We start from the raw sequence: 26633 nt of genomic DNA, 5'->3' as shown, positions 1-26633 counted from the left end.
ATCAACAGTTACCAGAAACGTTTAGTTGCAGTTATTGCTGCAAAGGGGGGTCACACCAGATACTGAAAGCAAAGGTTCACATACTTTTGCCACTCACAAATATGTAATATTCGATAATTTTCCTTAATAAATAAATGACGAAGTATAATATTTTTGTCTCATTTGTTTAACTGGTTTCTCTTTATCTACTTTTAGGACTTGAGTGAAAATCTGATGATGTTTTAGGTCATATTTATGCAGAAATATAAAAAATTCTACAGGGTTCACAAACTTTCAAGCACAACTGTAGTAACAAACTTGGTAAGTGTCACTCACCCCTCAAAAATACAAAAAGAATCACTTATGAATGCTTTGAAATCAATTGGTTTTTTTTTTTTTTGTCTGACACCTCCTGTCTCACTGGTATGAAAAAACAACCACATATTACCACTCAACACCTCTTGATGTCTAGTTATGCAAGATGCCAGGTTTTTTGGGGTTCCCACCTATTTTTGGCCCTCTAGATCTAAACAAACCTAATTTTTAGGCAATTTCCAGATTGTATTTTATACAAGAAATTACACCCTTATGATAAAGAGTAAAACAATAGGTGTCTTAAGTGAAAAGGATCAAAAGGACTTGAAGTTGTGCATATCAAATCAACAGATCCCAGGGGTTCACTCCCAAATGGGAAATGAGGGATCAAAGTTACTCCTTTATTTATACACACCTTCAAAAAAATATGGATTGATAATATAGGCATGTGGAGTGTCATTTTATACTATTTTTAGGTTTATGATATTTGATTCCTTACCAGTGATCCTGGTTCTTTAAGGGTGTACTCACTCTGGCAATTTGTTCCGCACCAGAGTATGTTTGTGAGCATGTAACCCTGAAAAGTCTAGTTTATTTGACTAGTGTGATCGCTGCATGCCAGTCCAACAGTACAGTGTACTGGCCTGCTTGGAAGAGGTGGTTCAAAATCTTTTCAGTTAAAAACAAGTTTTTATTCTCACCTCACACATGAACATGAATTGTAGTTGGCAAGAAAAACTGCAAATTCCTCCCTTAATATCGTCACCATAAAATCTTCTCGTACGTGCAGCATGATTAACAGCAAAACACTGCACTGCACACTCAACAAATTTGTAAGAAGGCAGAGCGTTATCCTGCCCTACGCAACTCCAAAACAAGCACAAAATAAGTAAAATCATGCATGCTGTCACTCTGTGTTCGATTTTGTTTTGGCTTTACACAAAATCGCATGATCATTACGAAAGCGTGCCCAGGCCCAGAACATTAAGTGCGGTGTGAGTGCAGGCCAGCAGGGAGTAAGGAGGGGGACAATCATGCTTGGGCACAGTACGAAACAAATGTGCCTAGTGTGAGTACACCCTTAGATCCCGTCACAGAAGGTTAAAAATGACAAATGTCAAACATAAGCATGTGGGGTATTGTTTTTTTGACAATTTGAATTAAGAATTAGGAATATGAGGTTATTTTTGATCCTTTACTAAGGATTCAGCCCCCTATCAGAGGGTGAAAAATGTCAAATTTCTATTACAACCAAAAATATTTAGACCTAAACATTTTAAATAGAATATTTTAATATTTCAAAGATTTTATGCAATTATTCTTGATTATTATATATCATTAAATAATTCTATCTCATGAATTTACTTCTAGCTCAGCATAACTGGTATTTTTCAGCATTATCTGCAATTTTTCCATCCATATCTCCACTGTGTGAGCTTGCTGTGTGATGATGTCAGGAGTATCTCTTAGCAGCACTGGGTGCAAAGTACAAGGTAGGTGAAGATGTAGGAGATGATGAAATAATAAAACACATTTAACTGAAAAAACAAAATATTACACAGCCCAGCACCGCTATTGTATATGGGTCCTAAAATTCATCAGTGCCTGGCAGAGCTGTGGCAAATTAAGTCATGTAAAACAGACTTCATTTTCCATTCTCTTTCCCTGAATAAAGCAATCCAGCAACATTCAAAGAGCTATGCATGATTTTAACAGCAAGCTTCCTCATTTCCCAGAACCAAATCAGTAATATATTTAACTATAAAATAAAGCTTATAATAAACAGCCCAATAAGAACAGGCTTTCTGTTTATAAAGTCTAAATTAAATAGAGTTGATGAGGGTATAAAAAGTATTTTTGCATGACCACTTTGATATCTGCAAGACCTACTGCATGAATGCACAAATCATTCTGAAACTTTGTGCACCAAATTTGAGAGGGCAAAGCACAATATTTCAGAGTGAAATGCTGTTCCATTATCTGTAAAGACAACTGTGGCACATTGGTGCTTTTCACCATTGCAGATATTAAATTTATTCGAACAATTTTACAGGTGATAGAAAGACCTGCCAAGAAACTAGAAGCTTCATGAAAAATTTCAAGAAAAATTGCGACTTTATAAACACATCTCATCTACAATATGGAAAAAAGCAATGTGTGTTTGGGGGAAATTAAAATTAAAAACACTAAAAATGAACTAACTGTCTCTTCTAATTCAGTCTAATTCAGTCATCAGTACAGGCAATGGTTGAAAGTAATGTATACTGGTAACAGTCAAGAATAAAGGGCAATTACAAAGAAAATAATGGAAAAAACTGAGTTAAATCATTAGCACATAACTTGGTTAAACACATATTTGTGCAATGCTCTGCACTCTACCAGCAGATGTTCCTGTTTAGTAGCAAGAGTTATTGAATGTACACAAGACTGTATCAATTCTTCGCCCATTTAATTTTACCAACTGAAAACATGTTTAAAAGACATACAAGCTCACTTTGAATTATCAAAGAGATTTTTTCAAAAAAGAACAATCAGTCATAAAAATCCTGGTGACTATACACCTAAAACTTGCACCAACACCTGTACTTAAATATCAGGAAACCACACAATAGTTTTAAGGAAATGATTAAGATATCTCAACATTTACTGCCAAAGTTAACAGAATTAATTCTGAAAAATCAGTATTTTATAAAATAAATAAGGGGGTGTACTCTACAAAGAACTTAAAATATGAATTGATTAAAAGTCATCTGCATGTCCCTAGTGTGATATAAATTTGAATTCTAAACTGGGGAAAAAGTAATAACTAAGTCTGACACTTTCACCTACCTGTAAGTTGCAAAGCACAGGGCAGCACTCGACATTGCACCCAGCAGGCTATTAAGCAAGTTGACACAATATGCTGGAGATTTCAAGAAAGTTAGTTTAGAAGCCAGGTAAGCAAGTAAAGTGAACAGAGGGTACCCTGGAGGGTGGGCCACCTGTAAAAGTTAAGTAAGATACTGTATTAATTTTAACCATGGTAATAGTGATCATTAAAGTGAAAATATCAATACACTATCAAACCTTCATGCTTAGCTTGCTTAAATTTAACAGACGAAAAATAATAAACTTTCTTTAAATACAGTAACTTTAACAATCCATTCTTTTCCATTTTCCCAACCCACTTATCCAGGGCAGGGACACAGGGCAGAACTTAATAATAAGCACTATAAATAAGTAAATGAAAACTATAAAAATATACTTAGAGTAAAACTATAGGCAACAACATATCACAAAATGGTAAGGTTGACAAAGATAATATTTATCGGCCCATTTTTATTAAACCAAATTATTACAATTTGAGGTTGTCAGGAGATTATAGTATGGCATCAGACACAAGACAGGAACCAATCAGGGCTGCAAATCCACAGAAAGGCAGGAAAACAGAACGATCAGTGTTTTAATTTTAATGGAGTTCTGGCACTCTCAAAATATTTTCAGCTGCAACCTAACTCTCTCTCTCTCTCACTCACTCACTCACTCACTAACACACACACACACACACACAAGCACAAGTCCTGTTGTGCTAACTCTCACAATCCAGTCAATGTCAATATCCTAAATCAGTAGTATTTACATTCACTCATGAGAGAACTCCATGGCTACAGGTTTTTATTTTAACCAATTTCACAATCTATTCATCATTATACGTTTTAATTGATCTCATTGTGTAATCATCTTGCCTACAAATATTTGTATAAAATTAATAATTTTTTTGTATTCTTTGACACATATTTAAATGCATACTTTTTGCCATTTTTTAAATGTAGCTATTTCTGTACCAGTGCAGATACAGTTGTAAAACAAAACTGAATACTAAAGAGGTACAATAATTCAAGCACCATTTTCACTTTCTTGAAGTGCAGAAAAATGAATATGGCACTGAAATAAATGCATCTCCACTGATCAATGCCCAGCACCAGCATTTGGATACAATAAAGTGTGCAAACCCAATAGAACAGGGTAAATTAAAAAGATAACAGCAAAGAAAACTTTAAGTGTTAAAGTTCTGGCAAAAATATGTTTCAGAATTTCTTATAACAAGATAAAAAAACGGTTGCTGACTAAACAATGGGATCAGTTAAAAGTGTGAATGATACACTGATTGTGAAACTGGTGGGAATAAAAACTTGCAGCCACATGGGTCACCTAGGACTGAACATGGGAAACACTGTTCTAAATTAATGTTTCATATGACAGCAGAATGTGTCCACCTGCCTTTAACTGTATATGAGTATACAGTGCTGGTTTACTCTTTAAATTAAAATTCAGTTACTTCATCATTATTCTTAAAATTCCACACTAAACATTCTGTTCAGCAAGTGTGTGTAGGATGCTAAATGTCATCATTGCTAGTGATGTCTGTGACAAAAAAAAAATGTTTATGCAGAGAGGACTGACACAGTCCAAGGAAATGAAATGTACACTGCCGGTTGACTGTTCACTTGAATACTTCACTAAAGAATTGTACATATGGGCACATTTACCTTTGTTGTTCTTCAGCTGTACTGGAGAAATGAAAGATAAACTTCTTCATGCAATTGACTTTTCTGAAATTTCATCAAGCGTGTCATAGCACACTACAACACGTATTTGCTGGTATTTAGTTTAATTTAATATGGTATATCATTTTTAAAAATAGATATACCAGCAGACATCAAGCAACACCAGGACTTATTCAGACATTTTATCAATCTCTCTCATAGTGGAAATGGACTAGAAATTGGTTTGCAAGACTACTACTCCTCCTCTTAAAGGCAGTAAGTACAGAAAGAGAAGAGTGTTAAATTCATCACATTTTAATCTATATCTGAAAAGCAAGCAACATTTGATAACTACAGTGAGATGTGAACACCAAGCAGATAAGCATAAAGGCTGGTGGGCCACACTGACTGCTTCCATAACTGTTGGATTACTGGCATAGTGACATAGACACAGTCTCCCTAAAAGGATCACAACGGCGTAATAAACTTTATTAAATAATAAAACTTATTAGAACTGTTAACCCGATTTAGTTCATTCTTCCCAGCTTATACACACAAAAAAGGCAGGCTATAATAAGCCTTATACCATACATAAGGCAAAGCCTACAAAAGCCGTAGCTTCACCATTGACTTTAATTGGATTTAAGAAACTGGTTGCAAATTATAGCATTCTGTACTTCTAAGTTGGTATAAAAAAAAAAAAAAAAAGTGTATAAAAAAAAAAAAAAAAACCTGTAGCCTCAAAGTAAATTAAGCATGGGCAAAAGCAGATTAATTAAACTTCCTTAATGCCTATAAGAGTTAATGAGCGAATTGATTAAACAATACGGCTAATACTTACCCCAAGCTCGCAGGCAGCAGTGATCAGCTCTCCTGTGGAAAAAAAGAAGAGCGAAATTAATGTAAACCCAATAATTACTATTAAGAGATGAGTCCCCTCCAAAGTTTTCCCAATCCAAATACTTGCACTGGGGTTTTGCATTAATTTGCCTGGATCAAAACCTGCAAATCTTCCCAGCGTGACATTTCCTAAGCGGCTCACATGCCGCCTTCATCTTGCCTTTCCTTGTTCCCCAGACCCCCGCTATTGTGGCCCTCCTGTATGCCTGCCTCCCAAAACTGCCAGATGAGACAGACCTTCCCTCCAGACCACAATGCAGCAGTACAGTTAGACCATAAGCACCAGACATAGACACTATGTGACACAAAGGCAAGACAACTGGGTTTGGCAAGAATTGATGTACCAGGAAAGTTCACAGTAAACTGGAAATCTGCAGATCCCGTGGGGCACTCAGCAGCTACTCCCCTGCTTAATGATTTTGACATATACCAACCTGGGACAACTGATAAAAATCTCAATTATAAAGAAAAGTCAACTGCACTGAAGGAGAGCTCACTTTAAATTAAGTGTTATCAATGTACAAATACTGTAGCTTATTTATGAAGTGAAATACATTCCCTGGCTTTAAAAGTGCATCAACTAAAATTAATCTTTGCTGCATTCCTCAGATAGATACTTCTAAACAATACAAAATGTACAATACCATTTACAGTCTAGTCCTCAAATCTGAGAAGTCCACATCCTTGAAACAGACACGAGAAGCTTGAAAATGGATGAATGAATGAATGAATGATGCAGATAAGATGAAATGTAATGAATAAATGATTAAGAAAATTGTTTGACTGAGATAAAATCTAAATCTTAATGTTTAAGGGTTTTTATGTAATTATAGCTTTAGTCTTTCTTTCAAACATCAATGGGAAAGAATGGAAAGAATACTTTGTTGTTTCTCCTATATTACCATTTTTGTTATAACAATCACAATTTTAAATAAGTCACATTAAATATCATAAACAACACCCTTAAATGGTGTATAATATTTCAAAATTACAACATAAGCAAACACACAATACAAATGAGTAAATCTAGGCCTCAAAACAGGCAAATTCATATTATGGTGGGACTTGAATGATAATGCTGCAGTAGTCAACAAGTCACTTTCACATTTTAACCTGATCTGCAGCCACCTTGAGTAGTTTTGGTGGCTTCACATACACACTGCTCGAAACATATGTAGTAATAATACATCTTATCACAGTTACTTTAATTCCATACAGTAGATAAAACACAATTAACATAGTAGATTGCTTAAATCAAGATAGCACTAAGAACTAGCCAGCCACACTAGTCTTTAACAAATGGAAGGGTTGTAAGGGTACCAAAATTTCAGACATCAATATGATACTAAGTATTGAAATTTGATACTATTTTCGATACCCAATGCAGTATATAACTCAATAAAAACAGATTTAAATAAATTGATATTTTGTACACATTCTAATCTTAACATTGTTGAAAACAAATAATAGAACTTTTAGTCATTAAATACAAATACAACAAGCAGTGCAATCATTTGTAAAAAGTATGAATTCAGTTCTGTAAGCAATAAAAAGTACTGAGGTTTAAATCCAGTCAACCTTTTTTTTTTTTTTTAAACATTGATGAAAAAAAATACTTAAGTAGTACAATAAAATGTTACAAATACAACTAACTTTTCAGTCTTTTGCAAACAGTATATATAAAAATATTAAAACATACATTAAATAAACATTCAAGTAAAAAAGAACATTAATGTGATCTTTTGTAAACAATAGTTAATAAAAGTAACATACAGACGACTAACACATTTCAAGGCTTTGTATAAATACAAACAGTGCACACTGCATTTTGTGATAAACTACAATGTCTTTGTAACTTTCAAATTTTTTGCAAGGAAGACTAGCACGTCAATGTCCTCTTCCATGAAGCCACTGCATTCTTTGTTGGGTTGCAAACAAGCACTGATGTACTAAATATACACTCTGAGCACACAGAGGAAGTAGCCTCACTGTTTATGTAGAAATTGGCAGGTTGGGATAACATAGGCAAAGTTTGAAAAAAGCAAAGTATAGCACGGTATGAGTAAAGGACATGCTGTGTTTCTGAAACATTATTATAGGGAATAACTTTAATAGGTGATGCTATATTTAAGCAATATTGTAGCTTATAGCATTGCCAATAATTAGGGAGTGAAAGGGGCAGCTGTCAGTTCATCAGACCAGCCTAGATCACTAAAGGATCATTTGTTCTAATTCAGAAGCATTTACTTTACGATCCATCCATCCATCCATTGTCTCCCGCTTATCCGAGGTCGGGTCGCGGGGGCAGCAGCTTGAGCAGAGATGCCCAGACTTCCCTCTCCCCGGCCACTTCTTCTAGCTCTTCCGGGAGAATCCCAAGGCGTTCCCAGGCCAGTCGAGAGACATAGTCCCTCCAGCGTGTCCTGGGTCTTCCCCGGGGCCTCCTCCCGGTTGGACGTGCCTGGAACACCTCACCAGGGAGGCGTCCAGGAGGCATCCTGATCAGATGCCCGAGCCACCTCATCTGACTCCTCTCGATGCGGAGGAGCAGCGGCTCTACTCTGAGCCCCTCCCGGATGACTGAGCTTCTCACCCTATCTTTAAGGGAAAGCCCAGACACCCTGCGGAGGAAACTCATTTCAGCCGCTTGTATTCGCGATCTCGTTCTTTTGGTCACTACCCATAGCTCATGACCATAGGTGAGGGTAGGAACATAGATCGACTGGTAAATTGAGAGCTTCGCCTTGCGGCTCAGCTCCTTTTTCACCACAACAGACCGATGCAACGCCCGCATTACTGCGGATGCCGCACCGATCCGCCTGTCGATCTCACGCTCCATTCTTCCCTCACTCGTGAACAAGACCCCGAGATACTTGAACTCCTCCACTTGGGGCAGGATCTCGCTACCAACCCTGAGAGGGCACTCCACCCTTTTCCGGTTGAGGACCATGGTCTCGGATTTGGAGGTGCTGATTCTCATCCCAGCCGCTTCACACTCGGCTGCGAACCGATCCAGAGAGAGCTGAAGATCACGGCCTGATGAAGCAAACAGGACAACATCATCTGCAAAAAGCAGTGACCCAATCCTGAGCCCACCAAACCGGACCCCCTCAACACCCTGGCTGCGCCTAGAAATTCTGTCCATAAAAGTTATGAACAGAATCGGTGACAAAGGGCAGCCCTGGCGGAGTCCAACTCTCACTGGAAACGGGTTCGACTTACTGCCGGCAATGCGGACCAAGCTCTGGCACTGATCGTACAGGGACTGAACAGCCCTTATCAGGGGGGCCGGTACCCCATACTCTCGGAGTACCCCCCACAGGATTCCCCGAGGGACACGGTCGAATGCCTTTTCTAAGTCCACAAAACACATGTAGACTGGTTGTGCAAACTCCCATGCACCCTCCAGGACCCTGCTAAGGGTATAGAGCTGGTCCACTGTTCAGCGACCAGGACGAAAACCACACTGTTCCTCCTGAATCCGAGGCTCGACTATCCGACGGACCCTCCTCTCCAGGACCCCTGAATAGACTTTTCCAGGGAGGCTGAGGAGTGTGATCCCTCTGTAGTTGGAACACACCCTCCGATCCCCCTTCTTAAAGAGGGGGACCACCACCCCGGTCTGCCAATCCAGAGGCACTGTCCCTGATGTCCATGCGATGCTGCAGAGGCGTGTCAGCCAAGACAGTCCTACAACATCCAGAGCCTTGAGGAACTCCGGGCGTATCTCATCCACCCCCGGGTCCCAGTCCCAGAGATGGGGGAGCCCACCTCTGAGTCCCCAGGCTCTGCTTCCTCATTGGAAGGCATGTTAATGGGATTGAGGAGGTCTTCGAAGTATTCCCCCCACCGACCCACAACGTCCCGAGTCGAGGTCAGCAGCGCACCATCCCCACCATATACAGTGTTGACACTGCACTGCTTCCCCTTCCTGAGACGCCGGATGGTGGACCAGAATCTCCTCGAAGCCGTCCGAAAGTCATTCTCCATGGCCTCCCCAAACTCCTCCCACGCCCGAGTTTTTGCCTCAGCAACCACCAAAGCCGCATTCCGCTTGGCTTGCCGGTACCTATCAGCTGCCTCCGGGGTCCCACAGGACAAAAGGGTCCCGTAGGACTCCTTCTTCAGCTTGACGGCATCCTTCACCGCCGGTGTCCACCAGCGGGTTCGGGGATTGCCGCCACAACAGGCACCGACCACCTTACGGCCACAGCTCCAGTCAGCTGCCTCAACAATAGAGGCACGGAACATGGCCCATTCGGACTCAATGTCCCCCACCTCCCTCGGGATGTGGTCGAAGTTCTGCCGGAGGTGGGAGTTGAAGCTACTTCTGACAGGGGGCTCTGCCAGACGTTCCCTGCAGACCCTCACAACACGTTTGGGCCTACCACGCCTGACCGGCATCCTCCCCCACCATCGAAGCCAACTCACCACCAGGTGGTGATCAGTTGACAGCTCCGCCCCTCTCTTCACCCGAGTGTCCAAGACATGTGGCCGCAAGTCCGACGACACGACCACAAAGTCGATCATCGAACTGAGGCCTAGGGTGTCCTGGTGCCAAGTGCACATATGAACACCCCTATGCTTGAACATGGTGTTCGTTATGGACAATCCGTGACGAGCACATAAGTCCAATAACAAAACACCGCTCGGGTTCAGATCAGGGGGGCCATTCCTCCCAATCACGCCCTTCCAGGTCTCACTGTCATTGCCCACGTGAGCATTGAAGTCTCCCAGCAGAACGAGGGAGTCCCCAGAAGGTATGCCCTCTAGCACCCCCTCCAGGGACTCCAAAAAGGGTGGGTACTCCGAACTGCTGTTCGGTGCATACGCACAAACAACAGTTAGGACCCGTCCCCCCACCCGAAGGCGAAGGGAGGCTACCCTCTCGTCCACCGGGGTAAACCCCAATGTACAGGCTCCAAGTTGGGGGGCAATAAGTATACCCACACCTGCTCGGCGCCTCTCACCGGGGGCAACTCCAGAGTGGTAGAGAGTCCAGCCCCTCTCAAGGAGATTGGTTCCAGAGTCCAAGCTGTGCGTCGAGGTGAGCCCGACTATATCTAGCCGGAACCTCTCAACTTCGCGCACTAGCTCAGGCTCCTTCCCCTTCAGAGAGGTGACATTCCACGTCCCAAGAGCCAGTTTCTGTAGCCGAGGATCGGACCGCCAAGGTCCCCGCCTTCGGCCACCACCCAACTCACACTGCACCCGACCTCCTTGGCCCCTCCCATAGGTGGTGAGCCCATGGGAAGTACTTTACGATCCTATCCAGATAAAATGCTATCAGCTTGTTCCAACATTTTGTATGCAGTCCCCTAAATTAATAATTTGAAACAATACTGCTTACATTTATCTAAGCAAAATATGCTTACTGCAGTTATAACTTAGAGCAGGGGTTCTTAACCTGAGGTCCGTGGACACCTAGGAGGTTCGTGAAGGTCGGATAAAAATTAACATTTATAATCACTATACAGCCTGGTATAGAGCTAGTTTTATATTCTTATTCAAGGCAAACAAGAACAACCTTCTCATTCAAATAAAGTAGATAACGAGAAAGAAGATGTAGTAGTAGTAGTTGTAGTAGTACAAGTAATGGTAGTGCTGTAGAAAACGTAGTAGTAATAGTAGATTTTTTTAATTTGCACTAGAGGATTGTACTTCATAATTATGAGTGGCCATTACTTTTTGCATAAAAAAAGTGTTTTTTGGATTGTTTACTTAAAAGTTTAATAATACTTTGTGTATGTCATATCTGTATGAGACAATAAAATCTCAATAAATAAAGTACATTATATTCATTGCATGCAAAGTTGTGTTTATGCGAGTATTTCTGTGGAAGGGGGTCCATAGCCTTCATCAGATTCTTAAAGGGGTCTGTGACTCAAAAAAGGTTAAGAACACTTACTTACAGGTTTAGTCACAATTTTGAATTACTGCATTTTTTGTTCTAATATAGCTTACTTACTTGCTTACATTCTTTAACATTAACTGCTTTAATCTTAAGATTTCCAGTAAACAATAAAATGGAACCATAAAGGTGGCTAACCTTGGGACTACTAACTTGATAGCACTTGATAGCACTGGCACATGTGTATCACTCATTTACTAAAATGCAGCTGTTTAAATGGGAGTATTACAAAGACTTAAAAAAACAACTTCAACACTGCTGATCACAAAACAATGTCGATTTTCTCAGAAAAGTAAATCATCATACAGTATTACAGTATACAGAAAGAACCTGAGAAATTTGACACCAGAAAAACAAATCTCTTCTGTTAAATAAAATTATCAGAAAGCATCAGCCTCACTTTGCAACATGTGCTAGAGAAAAATTAAACTTAAAAAAACAGTAGTAAATTTACAATGATTAACAAATTCATTGTTTGTTGGGAGGTTTTGGAGTACTTTACCATACATTATTCCTTGGTTGAAGGGACTTTGCCATCTCCAATGCAAAGTACTGATGTTACTTCTCAATTGCCAATTTATTAGCAAAAAGTAATTCAGTAAAACATAGATGTAATGAAATTCCCTCTATTCAGATAGGGAGAATATAACACAAAAAATGACCAGCTTTAAGTAACAGTTTACTTAATCTGCCTGTTAAAAGTATTTACTTCAATTAGTGAAATTTTTAGTGTGGTTACTGGATGGATAGATGAGCTCTCTTTTGTCCCACTTTTTAGATTAAGGCTCATGTTCAAGCTTACTGTCATACAGATAGGTCCATAAATATTTGGACAGAGACAACTTTTTTCTAATTTTGGTTCTGTACATTACCACAATGAATTTTAAATGAAACAACTCAGATGCAGTTGAAGTGAAGACTTTCAGCTTTAATTCAGTAGGGTGAACAAAATGATTGCATAAAAATGTGAGGCAACTAAAGCATTTTTTAACACAATCTCTTCATTTCAGGGCCTCAAAAGTAATTGGACAATTGACTCAAAGGCTATTTCATGGGCGGGTGTGGGCAAGTCCATCGTTATGTCATTATCAATTAAGCAGATAAAAGGCCTGGAGTTGATTTGAGGTATGGTGCTTGTATGTGGAAGATTTTGCTGTGAACAGACAACATGCGGTCAAAGGAGCTCTCCATGCAGGTGAAAGAAGCCATCCTTAAGCTGCGAAAACAGAAAAAACACATCCGAGAAATTGCTACAATATTACAAGTGGCAAAATCTACAGTATGGTACATCCTGAGAAAGAAAGCAAGCACTGATGAACTCAGCAACACAAAAAGACCTCGAAGTCCACGGAAGACAACAGTGGTGGATGATCGCAGAATCATTTCCATGGTGAAGAGAAACCCCTTCACAACAGCCAACCAAGTGAACAACACTCTCCAGGGGATAGGCGTATCGATATCCAAGTCTACCATAAAGAGAAGACTGCATGAAAGTAAATATAGAGGGTGCACTGCAAGGTGCAAGCCACTCATAAGCCTCAAGAATATAAAGGCTAGATTGGACTTTGCTAAAGAACATCTAAAAAAGCTAGCACAGTTCTGGAAAAACATTCTTTGGACAGATGAAACCAAGATCAACCTCTACCAGAATGATGGCAAGAAAAAAGTATGGAGAAGGCACAGAACAGCTCATTATCCAAAGCACCACATCATCTGTAAAACACGGTGGAGGCAGTGTGATGGCTTGGGCGTGCATGGCTGCCAGTGGCACTGGGACACTAGTGTTTATTGATGATGTGACACAGGACAGAAGCAGCCGAATTAATTCTGAGGTGTTCAGAGACATACTGTCTGCTCAAATCCAGCTAAATGCAGTCAAATTGATTGGGCGGCGTTTCATGATACAGATGGACAATGACCCAAAACATACAGCCAAAGCAACCCAGGAGTTTATTAAAACAAAGAAGTGGAAAATTCTTGAATGGCAAAGTCAGTCACCTGATCTTAACCCAACTGAGCATACATTTCACTTGTTGAAGACTAAACTTCGGACAGAAAGGCCCACAAACAAACAGCAACTGAAAGCCGCTGCAGTAAAGGCCTGGCAGAGCATTAAAAAGGAGGAAACCCAGCATCTGGTGATGTCCATGAGTTCAAGACTTCAGGCTGTCATTGCCAGCAAAGGGTTTTCAACCAAGTATTAGAAATGAACATTTTATTTCCAGTTATTTAATTTGTTCAATTACTTTAGAGCCCCTGAAATGAAAGGATTGTGTTAAAAAAATGTGTTTTGTTCACCCCACTGAATTAAAGCTGAAAGTCTGCACTTCAACTGCATCTGAGTTGTTTCATTTAAAATTCATTGTGGTAATGTACAGAACCAAAATTAGAAAAAAAGTTGTCTCTGTCCAAATATTTATGGACCTAACTGTATATACAGAGTATTATTACCATTTGCCCATAATTGAATTTATATATTCAACAACCTGAAGACATCTATCCATTGTTCCATACCTGCACAGTTTGCATATTTACAATACAAATTCAATGCTGGAATTAGTAAAGTCTGACCTCCAGTTGCATTTATGTAATGTTAATTTATATAAGTATAACATATTATGTAATTTTGTTTAGCTGTAATTTTACTATCACTAATAAATTTGAAATTGTCATTGACAGGTTTTCTTTTCTTTATACAGGTTCAGTTACTGGAACAGATGAAAATAATAATCACGTTTTCCAGGGTAAGTCATCTGCAATGAAATATAATTTTTTAGAGGTATGGCTTTAACAAACAAAAAAAGGCAGTTCTACGCATAATGTGGGAACCAACCCTGGATTAGGTACTAAGAATCGACAATAAATCTAACATGCAAATCCTTGGGATATGGAAGGGAAACCCGAGTACTCAAAAGATCATTCAGGTGTATTCTGAAAAACTTTAGGTGAGCACTTGTGCTCTTAATGCAGGCCATGATTTCATCTTGCTTTTCTGGCACAGACACCACTTCTGCCCAGTATTTTTCTGATGATAAAGTGAGGAAAACTTTCATTATCCAAAACAAAATATAAGCCAAAATAGAGAAGTTCTAAGTAGGCTTGGAAAATGACAATATCATACCTCTTGCATATAATACAATATCTGCTTACTAGCTTTTCATCACTTAACCTATTAAATGTATGTTGCACTGAATTTCTTGTGCCAGTAGTTTCTATCTGTGGATACCCAACACATTTAAGTTATTGAATCCTTTCAACACCTTACTGAGGTTGCAAAAGGACAAACAAAGTTACAGACCACAAACTTAAGTATCGAGTTTGTGAAACCCTTCAGAAAGAGCACGTAGGCTCATCTCACCCTCTCACTGATGTAGTAATGTGTAAAGAACTTTTGTATGGTTTTTGTTGTACTACAGTCATAACTATGATGCTGAAATATTCTTTCAATACAGGATACACACCATGAGATAACATTTTAAATAAATCCAGTTCTATAAGGTGTAGAAGAAGCATATTAACAGGATTAAAATGAAAAACTGTTTACAATTTTGTTTGCTTATTTTGCATTAATTCTATATTTGACTTTAAACATCTCACTACAACAACAACATTTATTTATATAGCACATTTTCATACAAAAAATGTACCTCAAAGTGCTTTACATAATGAAGAAAACTACTCAATGATTAGTACAGTATAACTGAATATTTATGTACTTTTCACAATAGCTATGACAAATAAGACTAATATTTATTTAGAAAACAAAGAGTGGTTGTCTGAGTTATGCACAGCACATATAAAAGCTGCTATATAGGCAACACTAAGACAACATTTTTTATCTTTAAAATTGTTTATTGTAATTTAATGGATGCATAATGTAACACAGCTCACTATGAACATTTCTTAGTACAGCACTACCAATGGTACTAAAATAAAATGACTGATATGTATACACGTGTATAAATATCTATTTTACACATATAAACATATTCATATTTATTTTCTCATTCACTGAGAAATAAAAATTTAAGTCAGCCAAAAAAGAAAGTCATCCAACAGAAGCAAATAATGTATTTCTTCCCTTGTGATGGAAACCTCATTAAAATGAGATCTCATTTATTTCAGTATGTCTCCACCAAGAGCAGCAGTGACAGTAAACTGAGCACATCTTTCTTTAGTTTTAGGCTTATTAACTTTCTGTCACTTCCTGAATCCAGGTTTTGAGACACAACTGTACTGTGCATGTTAACCACTAAACAATATATGTAACCATAGTGTAAGGATGACCAAGGGAAAAACAAAAATTACGAAACATATATATATATATATATATATATATAAAAACACAAAGTAAAACCTGTAGTTGGGCAACAGTATACCAGTCATCTCTTTCTACTCAGAGGAACAGCTGGTCCTCTTGCCCACTTGCCCACTATACATTTGTACAAGTACCAAGCAGCCATCATTTTTCCAAGACACTGACCCCCTGCACACACACACACACACCCACACACATACACACACACACACACACACACACACACTTACCCAATCCAAAATCTTTAAAGTCTTGGTAATTATTTAAAAGCAAATGTTTGTTGCATAACAGTATGTAGGGTGAAGCTAAACATGCATCTCATTTCTCTATTCAGAATCTGTTCCTTCCCTGTAGCCATCATTTTTCCAAGACAGGTAAAAGTGTCATGGAAAAAGAGATGAACTGGAAGTCTGATTCATTTCTTAACTAAAATGCTTTGCGTGTACAGAGAGCACACCGCCACACACCCACCCCCCATATTCAAGTGGATTTTACTCATGGGCTTCACTTTTTCCCCCATGTGCTATTTGGCCAAATGACATCTGTGAACAATTGAATATAAGTGTGAGCATGAGCATGTCCCACAGTGTGATGTAATATACATGGCGACAGCCAGCTTGGATCTTGTCTTGTATCCATTACCATGCAACATTATATTAGAAAAAAATTGATCATAAAATGGGTGAATTAATGCAATGACCAAAGCAGACTATGCACTTTAATTTTGTGCAGTATTAATTTGCAAAAACATGCTGTCCATAAACACTGAAACATCTTTCACTACTAATGCTCAATTACCTATAAGATTCCTATTCAACAATTACCTATTACCCATATGTTTTTGTAGGAATATTTTGTTTATAACTTCACCAATATTTAATGCCGCTCATCCTGAGGAGGGTCATAGCAGCACCATGCCAAGCTGGAAAAGCCAAAAATACCCTATCCTTAGCAATTGTCTTAAGATATAATTCCTCCATTGTGCCATGGGTCTGCTCCAGGCATTCTCCCAGTGAGGCATGATTGAACATATCCCATGGGAGGTGCCAAGGAGGCATTGTAAGTGAATGCCCAAAGAATCCCAACTGGCTCCTCTTGATCTGAAGAAGCCGTGTTTCAACTCTCAGGTTCTCACTATTTTATTGAGATCCTAACCATCTCAGGGAGGGTGAAGAGAGGGCAGCACTACACACACCTTTATTTTTATCTTTTGCACTTACAACCTCTTTCAGTCATAAGTCAAAGTTCATGACCATAGAGATGGGGGATGTAGACTGACTAGTAAATCAAATGTTTCATCCAAGGACTTAGGTCTGACCTCCAGCACAATGCCCAGAAAACTGTGGTCAATGCATTGACCTCTACCTTCTTGACCAAGAGGTCCTTCAAATTTCTACACTTGAGACAGCTGCTCACCACTTACAGTACACAAACAGAAATTGCTAGTCTTTTCAAAACAGCAGCTACAATCTCACACTTGGAGGTGTAATTCTCACCCCAAATGAACCACAAATCAAATCATTCCAGTGCACACCAACGTCTGAATATGCCCAGAAGACAACTGAGATGAGATACAGTATTACAATTTTAAAAAAAGACATTCACATTCATTACATGTGAGAGTTTATCTTGTAATCTATATATATAAAATTCTTTTCGCGTTTGAAACGGAAATTACATATGACCACGTGATATGGAAATTACGTATGAAACGGAAATCCCATAGAAGTGCGCCCCACATCACCCTCTCCCAGCCCTCCTGTCTGAACTACAGCGCTGAGCCGTCCGCCGCCAGGCACGTTCTGACAGAGAAGTTTTATTTATTCGTCCACGTGACTGTCGCGGAAACTGCCACATTGTAACTTTTTTTTAGTTGGCAGTACTAGTAGAAGAGATGAGGAAAACAGCTTTGCGTCTTTCTACTTTTTAACTGCGCCGAGCTGTAAATAATGTGAAGATGAGACCGCGTTTAGCGGTGAGGGGTAGTGAGAACAAAATGGACGCTGGGAAGCACGGAATGTCGGCCTGCTCCACCGAGTTTCGGGCAGCATCCATTCTTCTCGCACTGTTTGTGACACTTCAAGTCCCCAGTCAGCGCCATCAAAGCAGGACTCTGTTTGTAAATTGCTCTGCACGACTAATTACTGTCCCTTAAGGAAAGTTCGGTTCACTAAAACCCCACAACATTCAAGGTTGCTTTTGTGATTAATTATTTTAAGAAGTAAATCACAGGCATGTAGTGCAAGGTTGTGAGGCAGAAATTTGGACGATCACATACAAAATGTAATTTCTATACCACAGCGGTCGTGTAGCTCCTTTCACAAGGGATCTACTACTTACCTGTTATGTTATAGCGCCTTTAAAATGTAATTTACCCAAAACCACTCCAGTAGTGCTCAATGTATCTTTACTTCTTAAATGTTAATGTTTTACTGTTTAATAACTTATAGATTACATTTTATTTTTTTCCCTTGCAATCAGTGAGCTAATCCACCCCTTGCAATCACTGGGTAATCCACTAGTTTTATTTATATATTTCTTAAGTTACCCATCTTATGGCTTTGCTACACTTATCTACCAGTTTAATCTTTTTCTGTGAATATCTAAGCACACTTGTACATCTGTTTAAAAACTGCATTTTAAAATGGTTCTCACTCCTAAAGCTGGCCAGTTTGACTAGGGCTGATAGATCAAATAATGCTTTTCGAAACATAATTCAAATTTATTTAACAAAAGGTCTTATTTGAAGGCAAAATCTGACATTCGATTCAGGAGCTCTGCTGAACAGCCAATTGGATTTCATGTTTTTATTACTCGGTTTACTCAACAAACTCTCCCAAAACCCTAATTTTAATCATAGAGTAACCGGGCATATTGAATAACATCACATGATATATAATGCAGAGCGTCAACCTTCCCAATGGAGCAGAGCTCCGGAGGCCTGCAACTAGACTAGACTATATGGGTGGTGAGGAAAGAATGGTTGTTTGTTTGACACACACTAATTTTGGCATCCAGTTAGTCCAGATATGCGATGGCAAAGGTGCAGTACTTAACTGTTCTGTTTTTGTGCTTCACTTCCATGATCAGCCTTTTCGTAACTTTAAATGGTAACCTTGTTATCTTCAACAGTTAGGCCACTTCATAATTTATTTTTCCCATTGCTCTGTACTTGGATCTACAAGTTTACAGAGAGCAGTTTTTTTTTTTTTAAACGCTTCTCCTGCGCCTTATCATTTTACATTGGATTCTGTACTGTTCACTCTTATACCTGAGATCATGACTGTTGTTTAATAAGACCTTCTCATTAAAGTAAATGAAAAATTACAGTGCTAATTCTGATTCTTTTTTTATTACTATGCTTTAAAAGTCCAACTTTAAAGAGCCCCGTTAACCAACAGGCCATGTCTCACAATTCGACTATGTCTTATGTGGCTGATGGCTTGACAAATTAAGCTTAAAACAATGAGATGTAATTAAAGTTATTCAGGTCACCTTTAATAATTTAAAAAAATCTCACATCTGTTAAGGAGAACAAAAAGTACACAGATTGTGCGGGCCCTGACTTGGTACTGTGTGATCCCACAAATCACATAGGAGCTGCTTTTCCTGGTGAGTCCACAGGTGCTAACTCTTTATTCTGAATGACATAACATAAATGTTACCCTGCCTCTTCCTGTTGGACAACTCTAAAATAATTTTAAAAAGTCCATCATCGATATGACTACCTCTTGCCTGTACTTTAACTTTACTTGCTACTCTCACCCTGTCACATGAGACAAGACTTTGGCCATGAGATTTTTTTCAAGTCATGCCCTCCTCTCAACCATATTCAACCACACACACGGTCCCCACACCTCTCATTTGTGTGAATGCTTTTGACAGACACAGTTCCTGCTCTCTCATCTCTTATAAATTTTTACGTTTTCCTCACTTTAAGATACCATATAAAGAAGACTTATGTCCAAATCTTACTGAAGAATTTCATCCCGAAGGGTTATCAACCAAAGAAATGAGTACACGGGCAATCTTAGTACTGAAAAAATGATAAAGTCAAATGGATTAACGTGAAAATTGTTGATTGGTTATATGGCAAATTGCTTAAATGCGTATCAATAGACTGTGCTGAAACAGTTGGTGGTGATCATACAGAAGATGAAAACATCAACTTACAATATCCCGAAGAATATATCTACAACCATTAACACCATCTGGTCTTCCACCGCCCGAAATACTGTTGAAAGAAGGATGTATCCAAGAAAGGTAACATAGTACATCTTCCACAGATAACATTAGTTATACATACACATACATACATATATATGTACAGTATACATAAAGTGCCCTCCACTATTATTAGCACCCCTTATAAAAAATGAGTAAGAAGGGTTAGAAAAAAATCACTGTTTGTTGAAGAACCATCATCTTGCACTGTAAACATGAGAAACATCTGACTTTTAAGTTGAAACAAGTTCATTCAAAGAAAAACAAAGCCCTCTTCAAGAAATAAATATTTGTAACAAAAACAGATGTGCCACAATTGTTGGCACCCTTGGAAATTAATGTGAAACAATGTAACTGAAAAACGTTTCCCATTTAAATTGGACATTTTTAAGTTGATTGGAGTGTATAGGAACTATCCCGCTGAAATCAATAACTTCCTGATTAACTGGGATACAAATGTGAAGAGACACAAAACCAAATTTCTTTAGACAACCATCATCATGGCAAAGAAAAGAGAACACTCAGTGCAAATGAGGGAGAAGTGTGTTGCCCTTCATAACTCAGGGAATGGTTATAAAAAACAGCTCGCCTGAAAATGCCCATTTCTACAGTTAGGGCAATAATAAAAATTTGTCATCAACTACAACTGTACCACACTTGCCTGGAGAGGACCCGAGTTTATTTTACCCCTACTTACAGTGAGAAGGATGGTAAGAGAGGCAATAATATCTTCAAGGATCACTGTTGAGGAATTGCAAAAAAAATAAAATCCTGGGGTTATCAAGTTTCCAGAACCACCATCAGATTGCATCTCCATGCCAACAGATTATTTGGAAGGTATGCCAAAAAGAAGCCCTTTCTGTCAGTTATCCACAAACATAAGCGCCTGGAGTTTGTAAAACGTTACTACCACTTTGACTAGAACTGTGTTTTATGGTCCGATTAAACAAAAACTGAACTTTTTGGCAATAAACACACTAAGTGGGTTTGTTGTAAAAAGAAAGATGACTATAATGAAAGGAACCTTGTTTCAACTGTGAAATATGGTGGAGGTTTATTTCTTGATGAGGGCTTTGTTTTTCTTGGAATGAACTTGTTTAAATTAAAAGTCAGATGTTTCTCATTTTTCAGTGCAAGATGTCGATTCTTCAGCAAACAGTGATTTTATTCTAACCCTTCTTACTAATTTTTACAAGGGGTGCCAATAATAGTGGAGGGCACTGTATATCTGTTTGAAGTTATCCTAACTGGAACAGAAGGGCAGTTTTTAAGCATATTTCATAATTTAAATACTTGTATATTCTGAAACTTAAATGAGAAATTTGAAGAATAAATCTGATCAAAATTAGAGAACACTCTCTGATAGCTCCCAGTTATTGATGTCAATCTGGCTCCTGGTGCTAATTTCCTTAATTATCTGACAAGCCCTATTTATCTGGCAGTACTCCTAACTACTCTGCAAGATGGTGAACTGCTCTAAGGTGACTGAAACTCTGCAACAGCAGGATGTCCAGATGAAGGCCAAAGGGCTAACCCTTTAAGTCAATGCAAGAGAAGTTAGTCATTCCAAGTCTGTAATTTCTAAAATATTGCCATTTTACAATGACACCACATTATCATCCAAATAAGACAAATGCATGAGAGGACAGGATAAGGAAGAGACTCTCAATGGGGAATCGGTTCAGCACTGCAGTTGGAATTGCTTTGCCAGTTCCACGCTGAACAGCGTAAGGATCTGATGAGAGTAAGTTTAAATTATTTGGGTCCGAATGGAATCATTATGTTCTGCGTCAAACAATACTGAACCCAAAGAGCATAAAAAAATAGTCAGTTAAATTTGGAGGATGACGCGTTATGATTTGGGGGATGTTTACTGCAGTAGGAGTTGGGCTTCTTATAAAGTTACATGGCTGGGTCACTGCAAATGTTTATCAGAAACTACTTCAGCAACATATGGTTCCTTTCCTGTGAGCATCTCCCAATCAGCCCTCAACTTTCAATGCCCCCTGTCACACTGCAAAACAGGTAAAGCAGTTCCTTGAAGCTAACAACATTGAAATAATGAAATAGCCAGCCCAAAGTCCAGATCTATACACAATCGAGAATCTCTGAAAAATACATGGAAGCAAAGTTATGGCTAAGAAACCCACTATAGTTACCAAACTGTGGAAGAGACTGGAAGAAGAGTGGACCAAGATCAAACCACAGTAGTGTGAGAAACTTGTAAAGTCCTGCAGGAACATATGTGCTGAAGTCATTCAAAGCAAGGGCCTCTGCACTCCCTACTAATTATTGAAAGCTGTAACCCTCCAGAAATTTTACTTGTAACCTTTTTTTTGGCTACAATGTCTACTGTTCTCTAATTCTGATCACTTTTGTTTCCACAAAATAAAGGTTTTTGTTGAAGTGCCTTGATTATTTTATAAAATATGCTAGTAGAACAGTGATATACACGCAACTAATATTCCTCCAAATTTTGAGCAATGAAGATTAACAATATTTCAGAAAAAGCAAGTATTCATAAATTGCTCTCTAATTTTGAACTCCATTGTATATTTTTAAACAAAATATCTGATCATTATTTCAGCAATATTGATAAAGATGCACAAACTTTAAAAATAATATATAGAGAAATCACATTGTGCAATCATTACCACCACAGAAATCTACAGAAATGCAGCCTCCTTGTGCATGTTGAGCACATTCCCAGCTTTATCATTGCATCAAATGCATTAAATGAGAACCAAGGGCAAATGATTTGAACATCTTTAGAGAGCTATATCTTATATCAACATCACAAACCTGTGGTGTAGTCTGGAGTGTAGTCTGGAATTAGCAACTGAGGTGGGGCTACATCATGCCAAGATCAAAAATGCTCATGGAGGCTCTTAGAATAAGATACATTGCTGCCTATGAGTCTGGGGAGGGTTTTAAAGCCATTTCACAGGAGTCTGTAGTCAACCTTTCCTCTGTCCATGAGAACAACAACAAATGGGAGAAAATTTCGGAATACTGGCAATCCATTCTGGCCAGGTTGTCCCAACAAATACAGTCCAAAAGCCAACTACAAGATGCTGCAGGAACCCTTAAGAAACATCAATCAACCAAAAGGGCAACTGTTGTCTAAAGTGGGGTCAAAATGCATTAGCCAAAACCTAGGCTATTTGGGCACAACTGTTATGTTTTTGTATTGGAAACTTTTGGAGAAGACATGGAAATAGGAATGTCAATGTACTGAATACTCATAACAATAACCTTGACTTGTTTACTTCATATGAACACATGGAAAAAATATACAGTATATGCCATACAGAAAGTGCCACTGCTAAAGACTGAATTTTAGGACAATGAGCAGAACGATAGCAGCATGAACTAAGCATTGTGAAACCATGGAACAAAATGCTGTGGGCTTTTTTTTTTTAGCAGACATTCAGTATTCTTAAAGTCAAAGTTATTTTCATCCCAATCACGACATGTACTCATTTACCCTCAAAATTTGTGATATTTATCCAAAAAAAAACACATATATTCTGGCAGCGTAAAATGGTACTTTACTGGAAATTAAAGCAACAGTGAAAAAAATCTGTAAAACATACTGAATATGCCCACTTCCCAAGTATTGGTTCACAACTTGACATTTTACAAACATAGGACTTTAAAAATGTACAAATAAACAATACAACAAAACTGAAAGCAACCTGAGAGTTTTGAACTTGTTATGCTAAGCAGAATGTCTCACCTCGTAATGTCCACCAGACCAGGGCACTGTGCTAAGTGATCCACACGAAGGGTGTTCAATTATTCGTCTACCCAACTATGAAAATAAAATATGGTCAAACTTGCCTCATTACTTTTCAGTGTAATCCCTCTTGACTTCACACTTGGCCTGCCTACTCTGAAACAAAAGGATTCATCTTGGTCCTCCAGCTAACCCACTACCACCTGCTTGAAATCATTACCATTTGGAAAATCACTGTCCATGTAGGAATTTCTTCAAGTTTCAAAAGAGAAAATAATCAGTGGGCGCCGAGTCAGGACTGTACAGTGAATAAGTGAACTCTATGATAGCACATTCCCTGATAGCAGCTTTAAATGTTTGGGATTTGAAGTAACAACACACCTGCTGACACTTTCCCACAACATTTCAGTGTGATGGCCTCATGTAATTTTGTAATACATAATATTTTATGTAACTTTACCTGCATTATTATCAATCTTTAATTTAATATTGTTTATTGTATCAGTATGCTGCTGCTGGAGAATGTGAATTTCCCATTGGGATTAATAAAGTATCTATCTATCTATCTATCTATGTAATGACATTGTGGAATCCTATCTTTCTCCTGTAATGGATGACTTGTGTGGCATGAATTCCAACAGCAAAATACCCTTTGTATCCCAGAAACCTGTAACCATGATTTTTTTCAGCTGAATGCTCAAAACAAATTTCTTGGGAGTCAGGGACTCCTTCTGCTTCTACTGCATGGACTCCCAAGTGGTTTCAGAGTCATGGTGGTGATCCCACATTTCATCCCCAGCAATAATTCATGAGAAAAGTCAGGGGGATTTTCTCTAAGAAGATCCAAGTTCTTGTGACTTAATTCCTGGTGACATGCTTTCTGATCTGGTGTCAGAATTCAGGGAGCCCTTCAGAAACTGACCTTTGACATCATCTAATGAAAATGGATGACTATAGAAACTGTACCAGCTGAAATGCCTCATTCATAGGCTGTAACATTAACCTTACCACAATGATCTTCCGTAATCACGGCCTCCACTTTTTGGCACCATTTCTGTGAAGATGCCTCCACAGAATGCCCTATGTGGGGGTCATCTTCAATCAACCTCCGACGCCATTTAAATTGCTTGGCCCAAAACTTCACCTTACATCACCATACAGAGCATTCAACCACTCATGGATTTCCTTTGGCTTCTTCCTATCCTTTGTAAGGAATTAAATGACTGGAAGATGCTACCAACCTGTAGGTTTCTTCATAGATTTGTTTGCCATCTTCTTTCTTTAAGTGTTTGCTATGAAATGACCTCAGACTGCACGTATGGCAAGCCAAGCCATGTTTTGTTCTCCGCTGACAAGTTCAACAAATAAATAAATGGTACGGGGTAGACAAACTATTGAACACCTCTGGTAATCCAAAGCAGTACACCTCTATCCATCCTGGTTTAAAACCGATTACCCCTGGAGGACATTATCTATAGATCTGCCCTTGATTGCCTGCGAAACTTATCTTACGGGTTTCTAGATGGATTGGACATTTTATAACATAGCAAGAACGGGGAAGCTCCTTGTACAAGGCATTTAGACTTGGCCACTTAATCATATGTGCCCTAAGCTGTGATTCGTCACTCAAACCAGAACAGAAAAACAGAGAGATCTGAGACAAGTCACACCGCAACACTTCAAAAGTAAACACGTTAACTCCTTTTCTATCGATACAGTGAACTCTGTAATCCTTTAAAATCATACACCAGCCCGGCGTATGACTGGAGACGCAGGTACAGTTAACCCAACATACACGACTTCACAGCCAATGTGGTACTACACTGAAAAGTGACAATTGACGGTGCCCGCTGACTAGACGTTGGTCACACGCGGTCTTGAGGCCACTGAGCGGCTGGCCCCTTGAACCTCGTTCTGCCACAGTACTCGTACCTGAGTCTCCGCCCGGCACTGAACGCTGCGTACAGCGCAGGTAGAGGGCAGACACGCCGGCAAAACAGACGAGGGTGAGCTGCCACGCTTCACAGGAATCCTTCGGTTTGCCCATTATAAAGCGATTCCCACTGGTCTCATTTTAGCGACGCTGTAGTTCAGAACGCAGCATCGCCGCCTCGGCAACGCATCACAAACTTGCCCGCTTCCTGGTGCGACCATTTCACTACATTGATGACAGGAATGTTTACCACTATATCTTTAAAGTGACAAAACAACACATGCCGCAGAAAAACAATAATAATATCTGATGGCAATCATTTGAAAATTACATAAATATGAACACAGTTTAGTGACAATATTTCACTCAGTCACCCTCTTTTTGACTTCAGATTGGTACAGTCCTAAATTTGAAGGCAGGTCGATTTCTCCCGCTTGAAGACTCTTAGTCGGCTCACTGCTGGCATCTATTGATGGGTCCAAGGTAGTGCAGCGACTTTAACATTCTTGTTAACTCCTTTTGAAAATCCTGTTTCCTTTACAGGACTGGCGTCGGCCCGCCCCCCATCCCAATAATTCAGGACTGGTTTAGGTCAGTTGGAGAATGTTCTGTTTTGTTTGTGTGTGTTTTTAACCCGACCATTCTTTTCTAAACAATAATTTATGCTCGTGATATAGACTGCTGGTGTCGCCTGCAAACATTACAGAGCCTTATGTCTAATGAACGCTTAAGTACGTTCCCAACTACTTGGAAACTACAGGTACAGTACTATTCAGGTTAGGGGTTCA

General features: G+C 39.0%; 1 protein-coding gene across 1 annotated transcript in view; it reads right to left on the bottom strand.

The window, feature by feature from the left end:
• Positions 1–26044, bottom strand: part of tmem260 (transmembrane protein 260) — a 90122-nt gene extending 64078 nt beyond the window's left edge. The window contains 3 exon segments of the mRNA XM_051919746.1: positions 3124–3275; positions 5662–5693; positions 25845–26044. Of these exon segments, the coding sequence (XP_051775706.1) occupies positions 3124–3275; positions 5662–5693; positions 25845–25959 (299 nt within the window). The 5' untranslated portion in view covers positions 25960–26044.
• Between the last annotated feature and the right edge of the window lie 589 nt (positions 26045–26633).

Source organism: Erpetoichthys calabaricus, chromosome 16 (genome assembly GCF_900747795.2).
Source record: "Erpetoichthys calabaricus chromosome 16, fErpCal1.3, whole genome shotgun sequence".
NCBI lineage: Eukaryota > Metazoa > Chordata > Cladistia > Polypteriformes > Polypteridae > Erpetoichthys > Erpetoichthys calabaricus.
The sequence above is the reverse complement of the archived record's forward strand: the minus strand, read 5'-3'. Positions and strand labels throughout refer to the sequence as shown.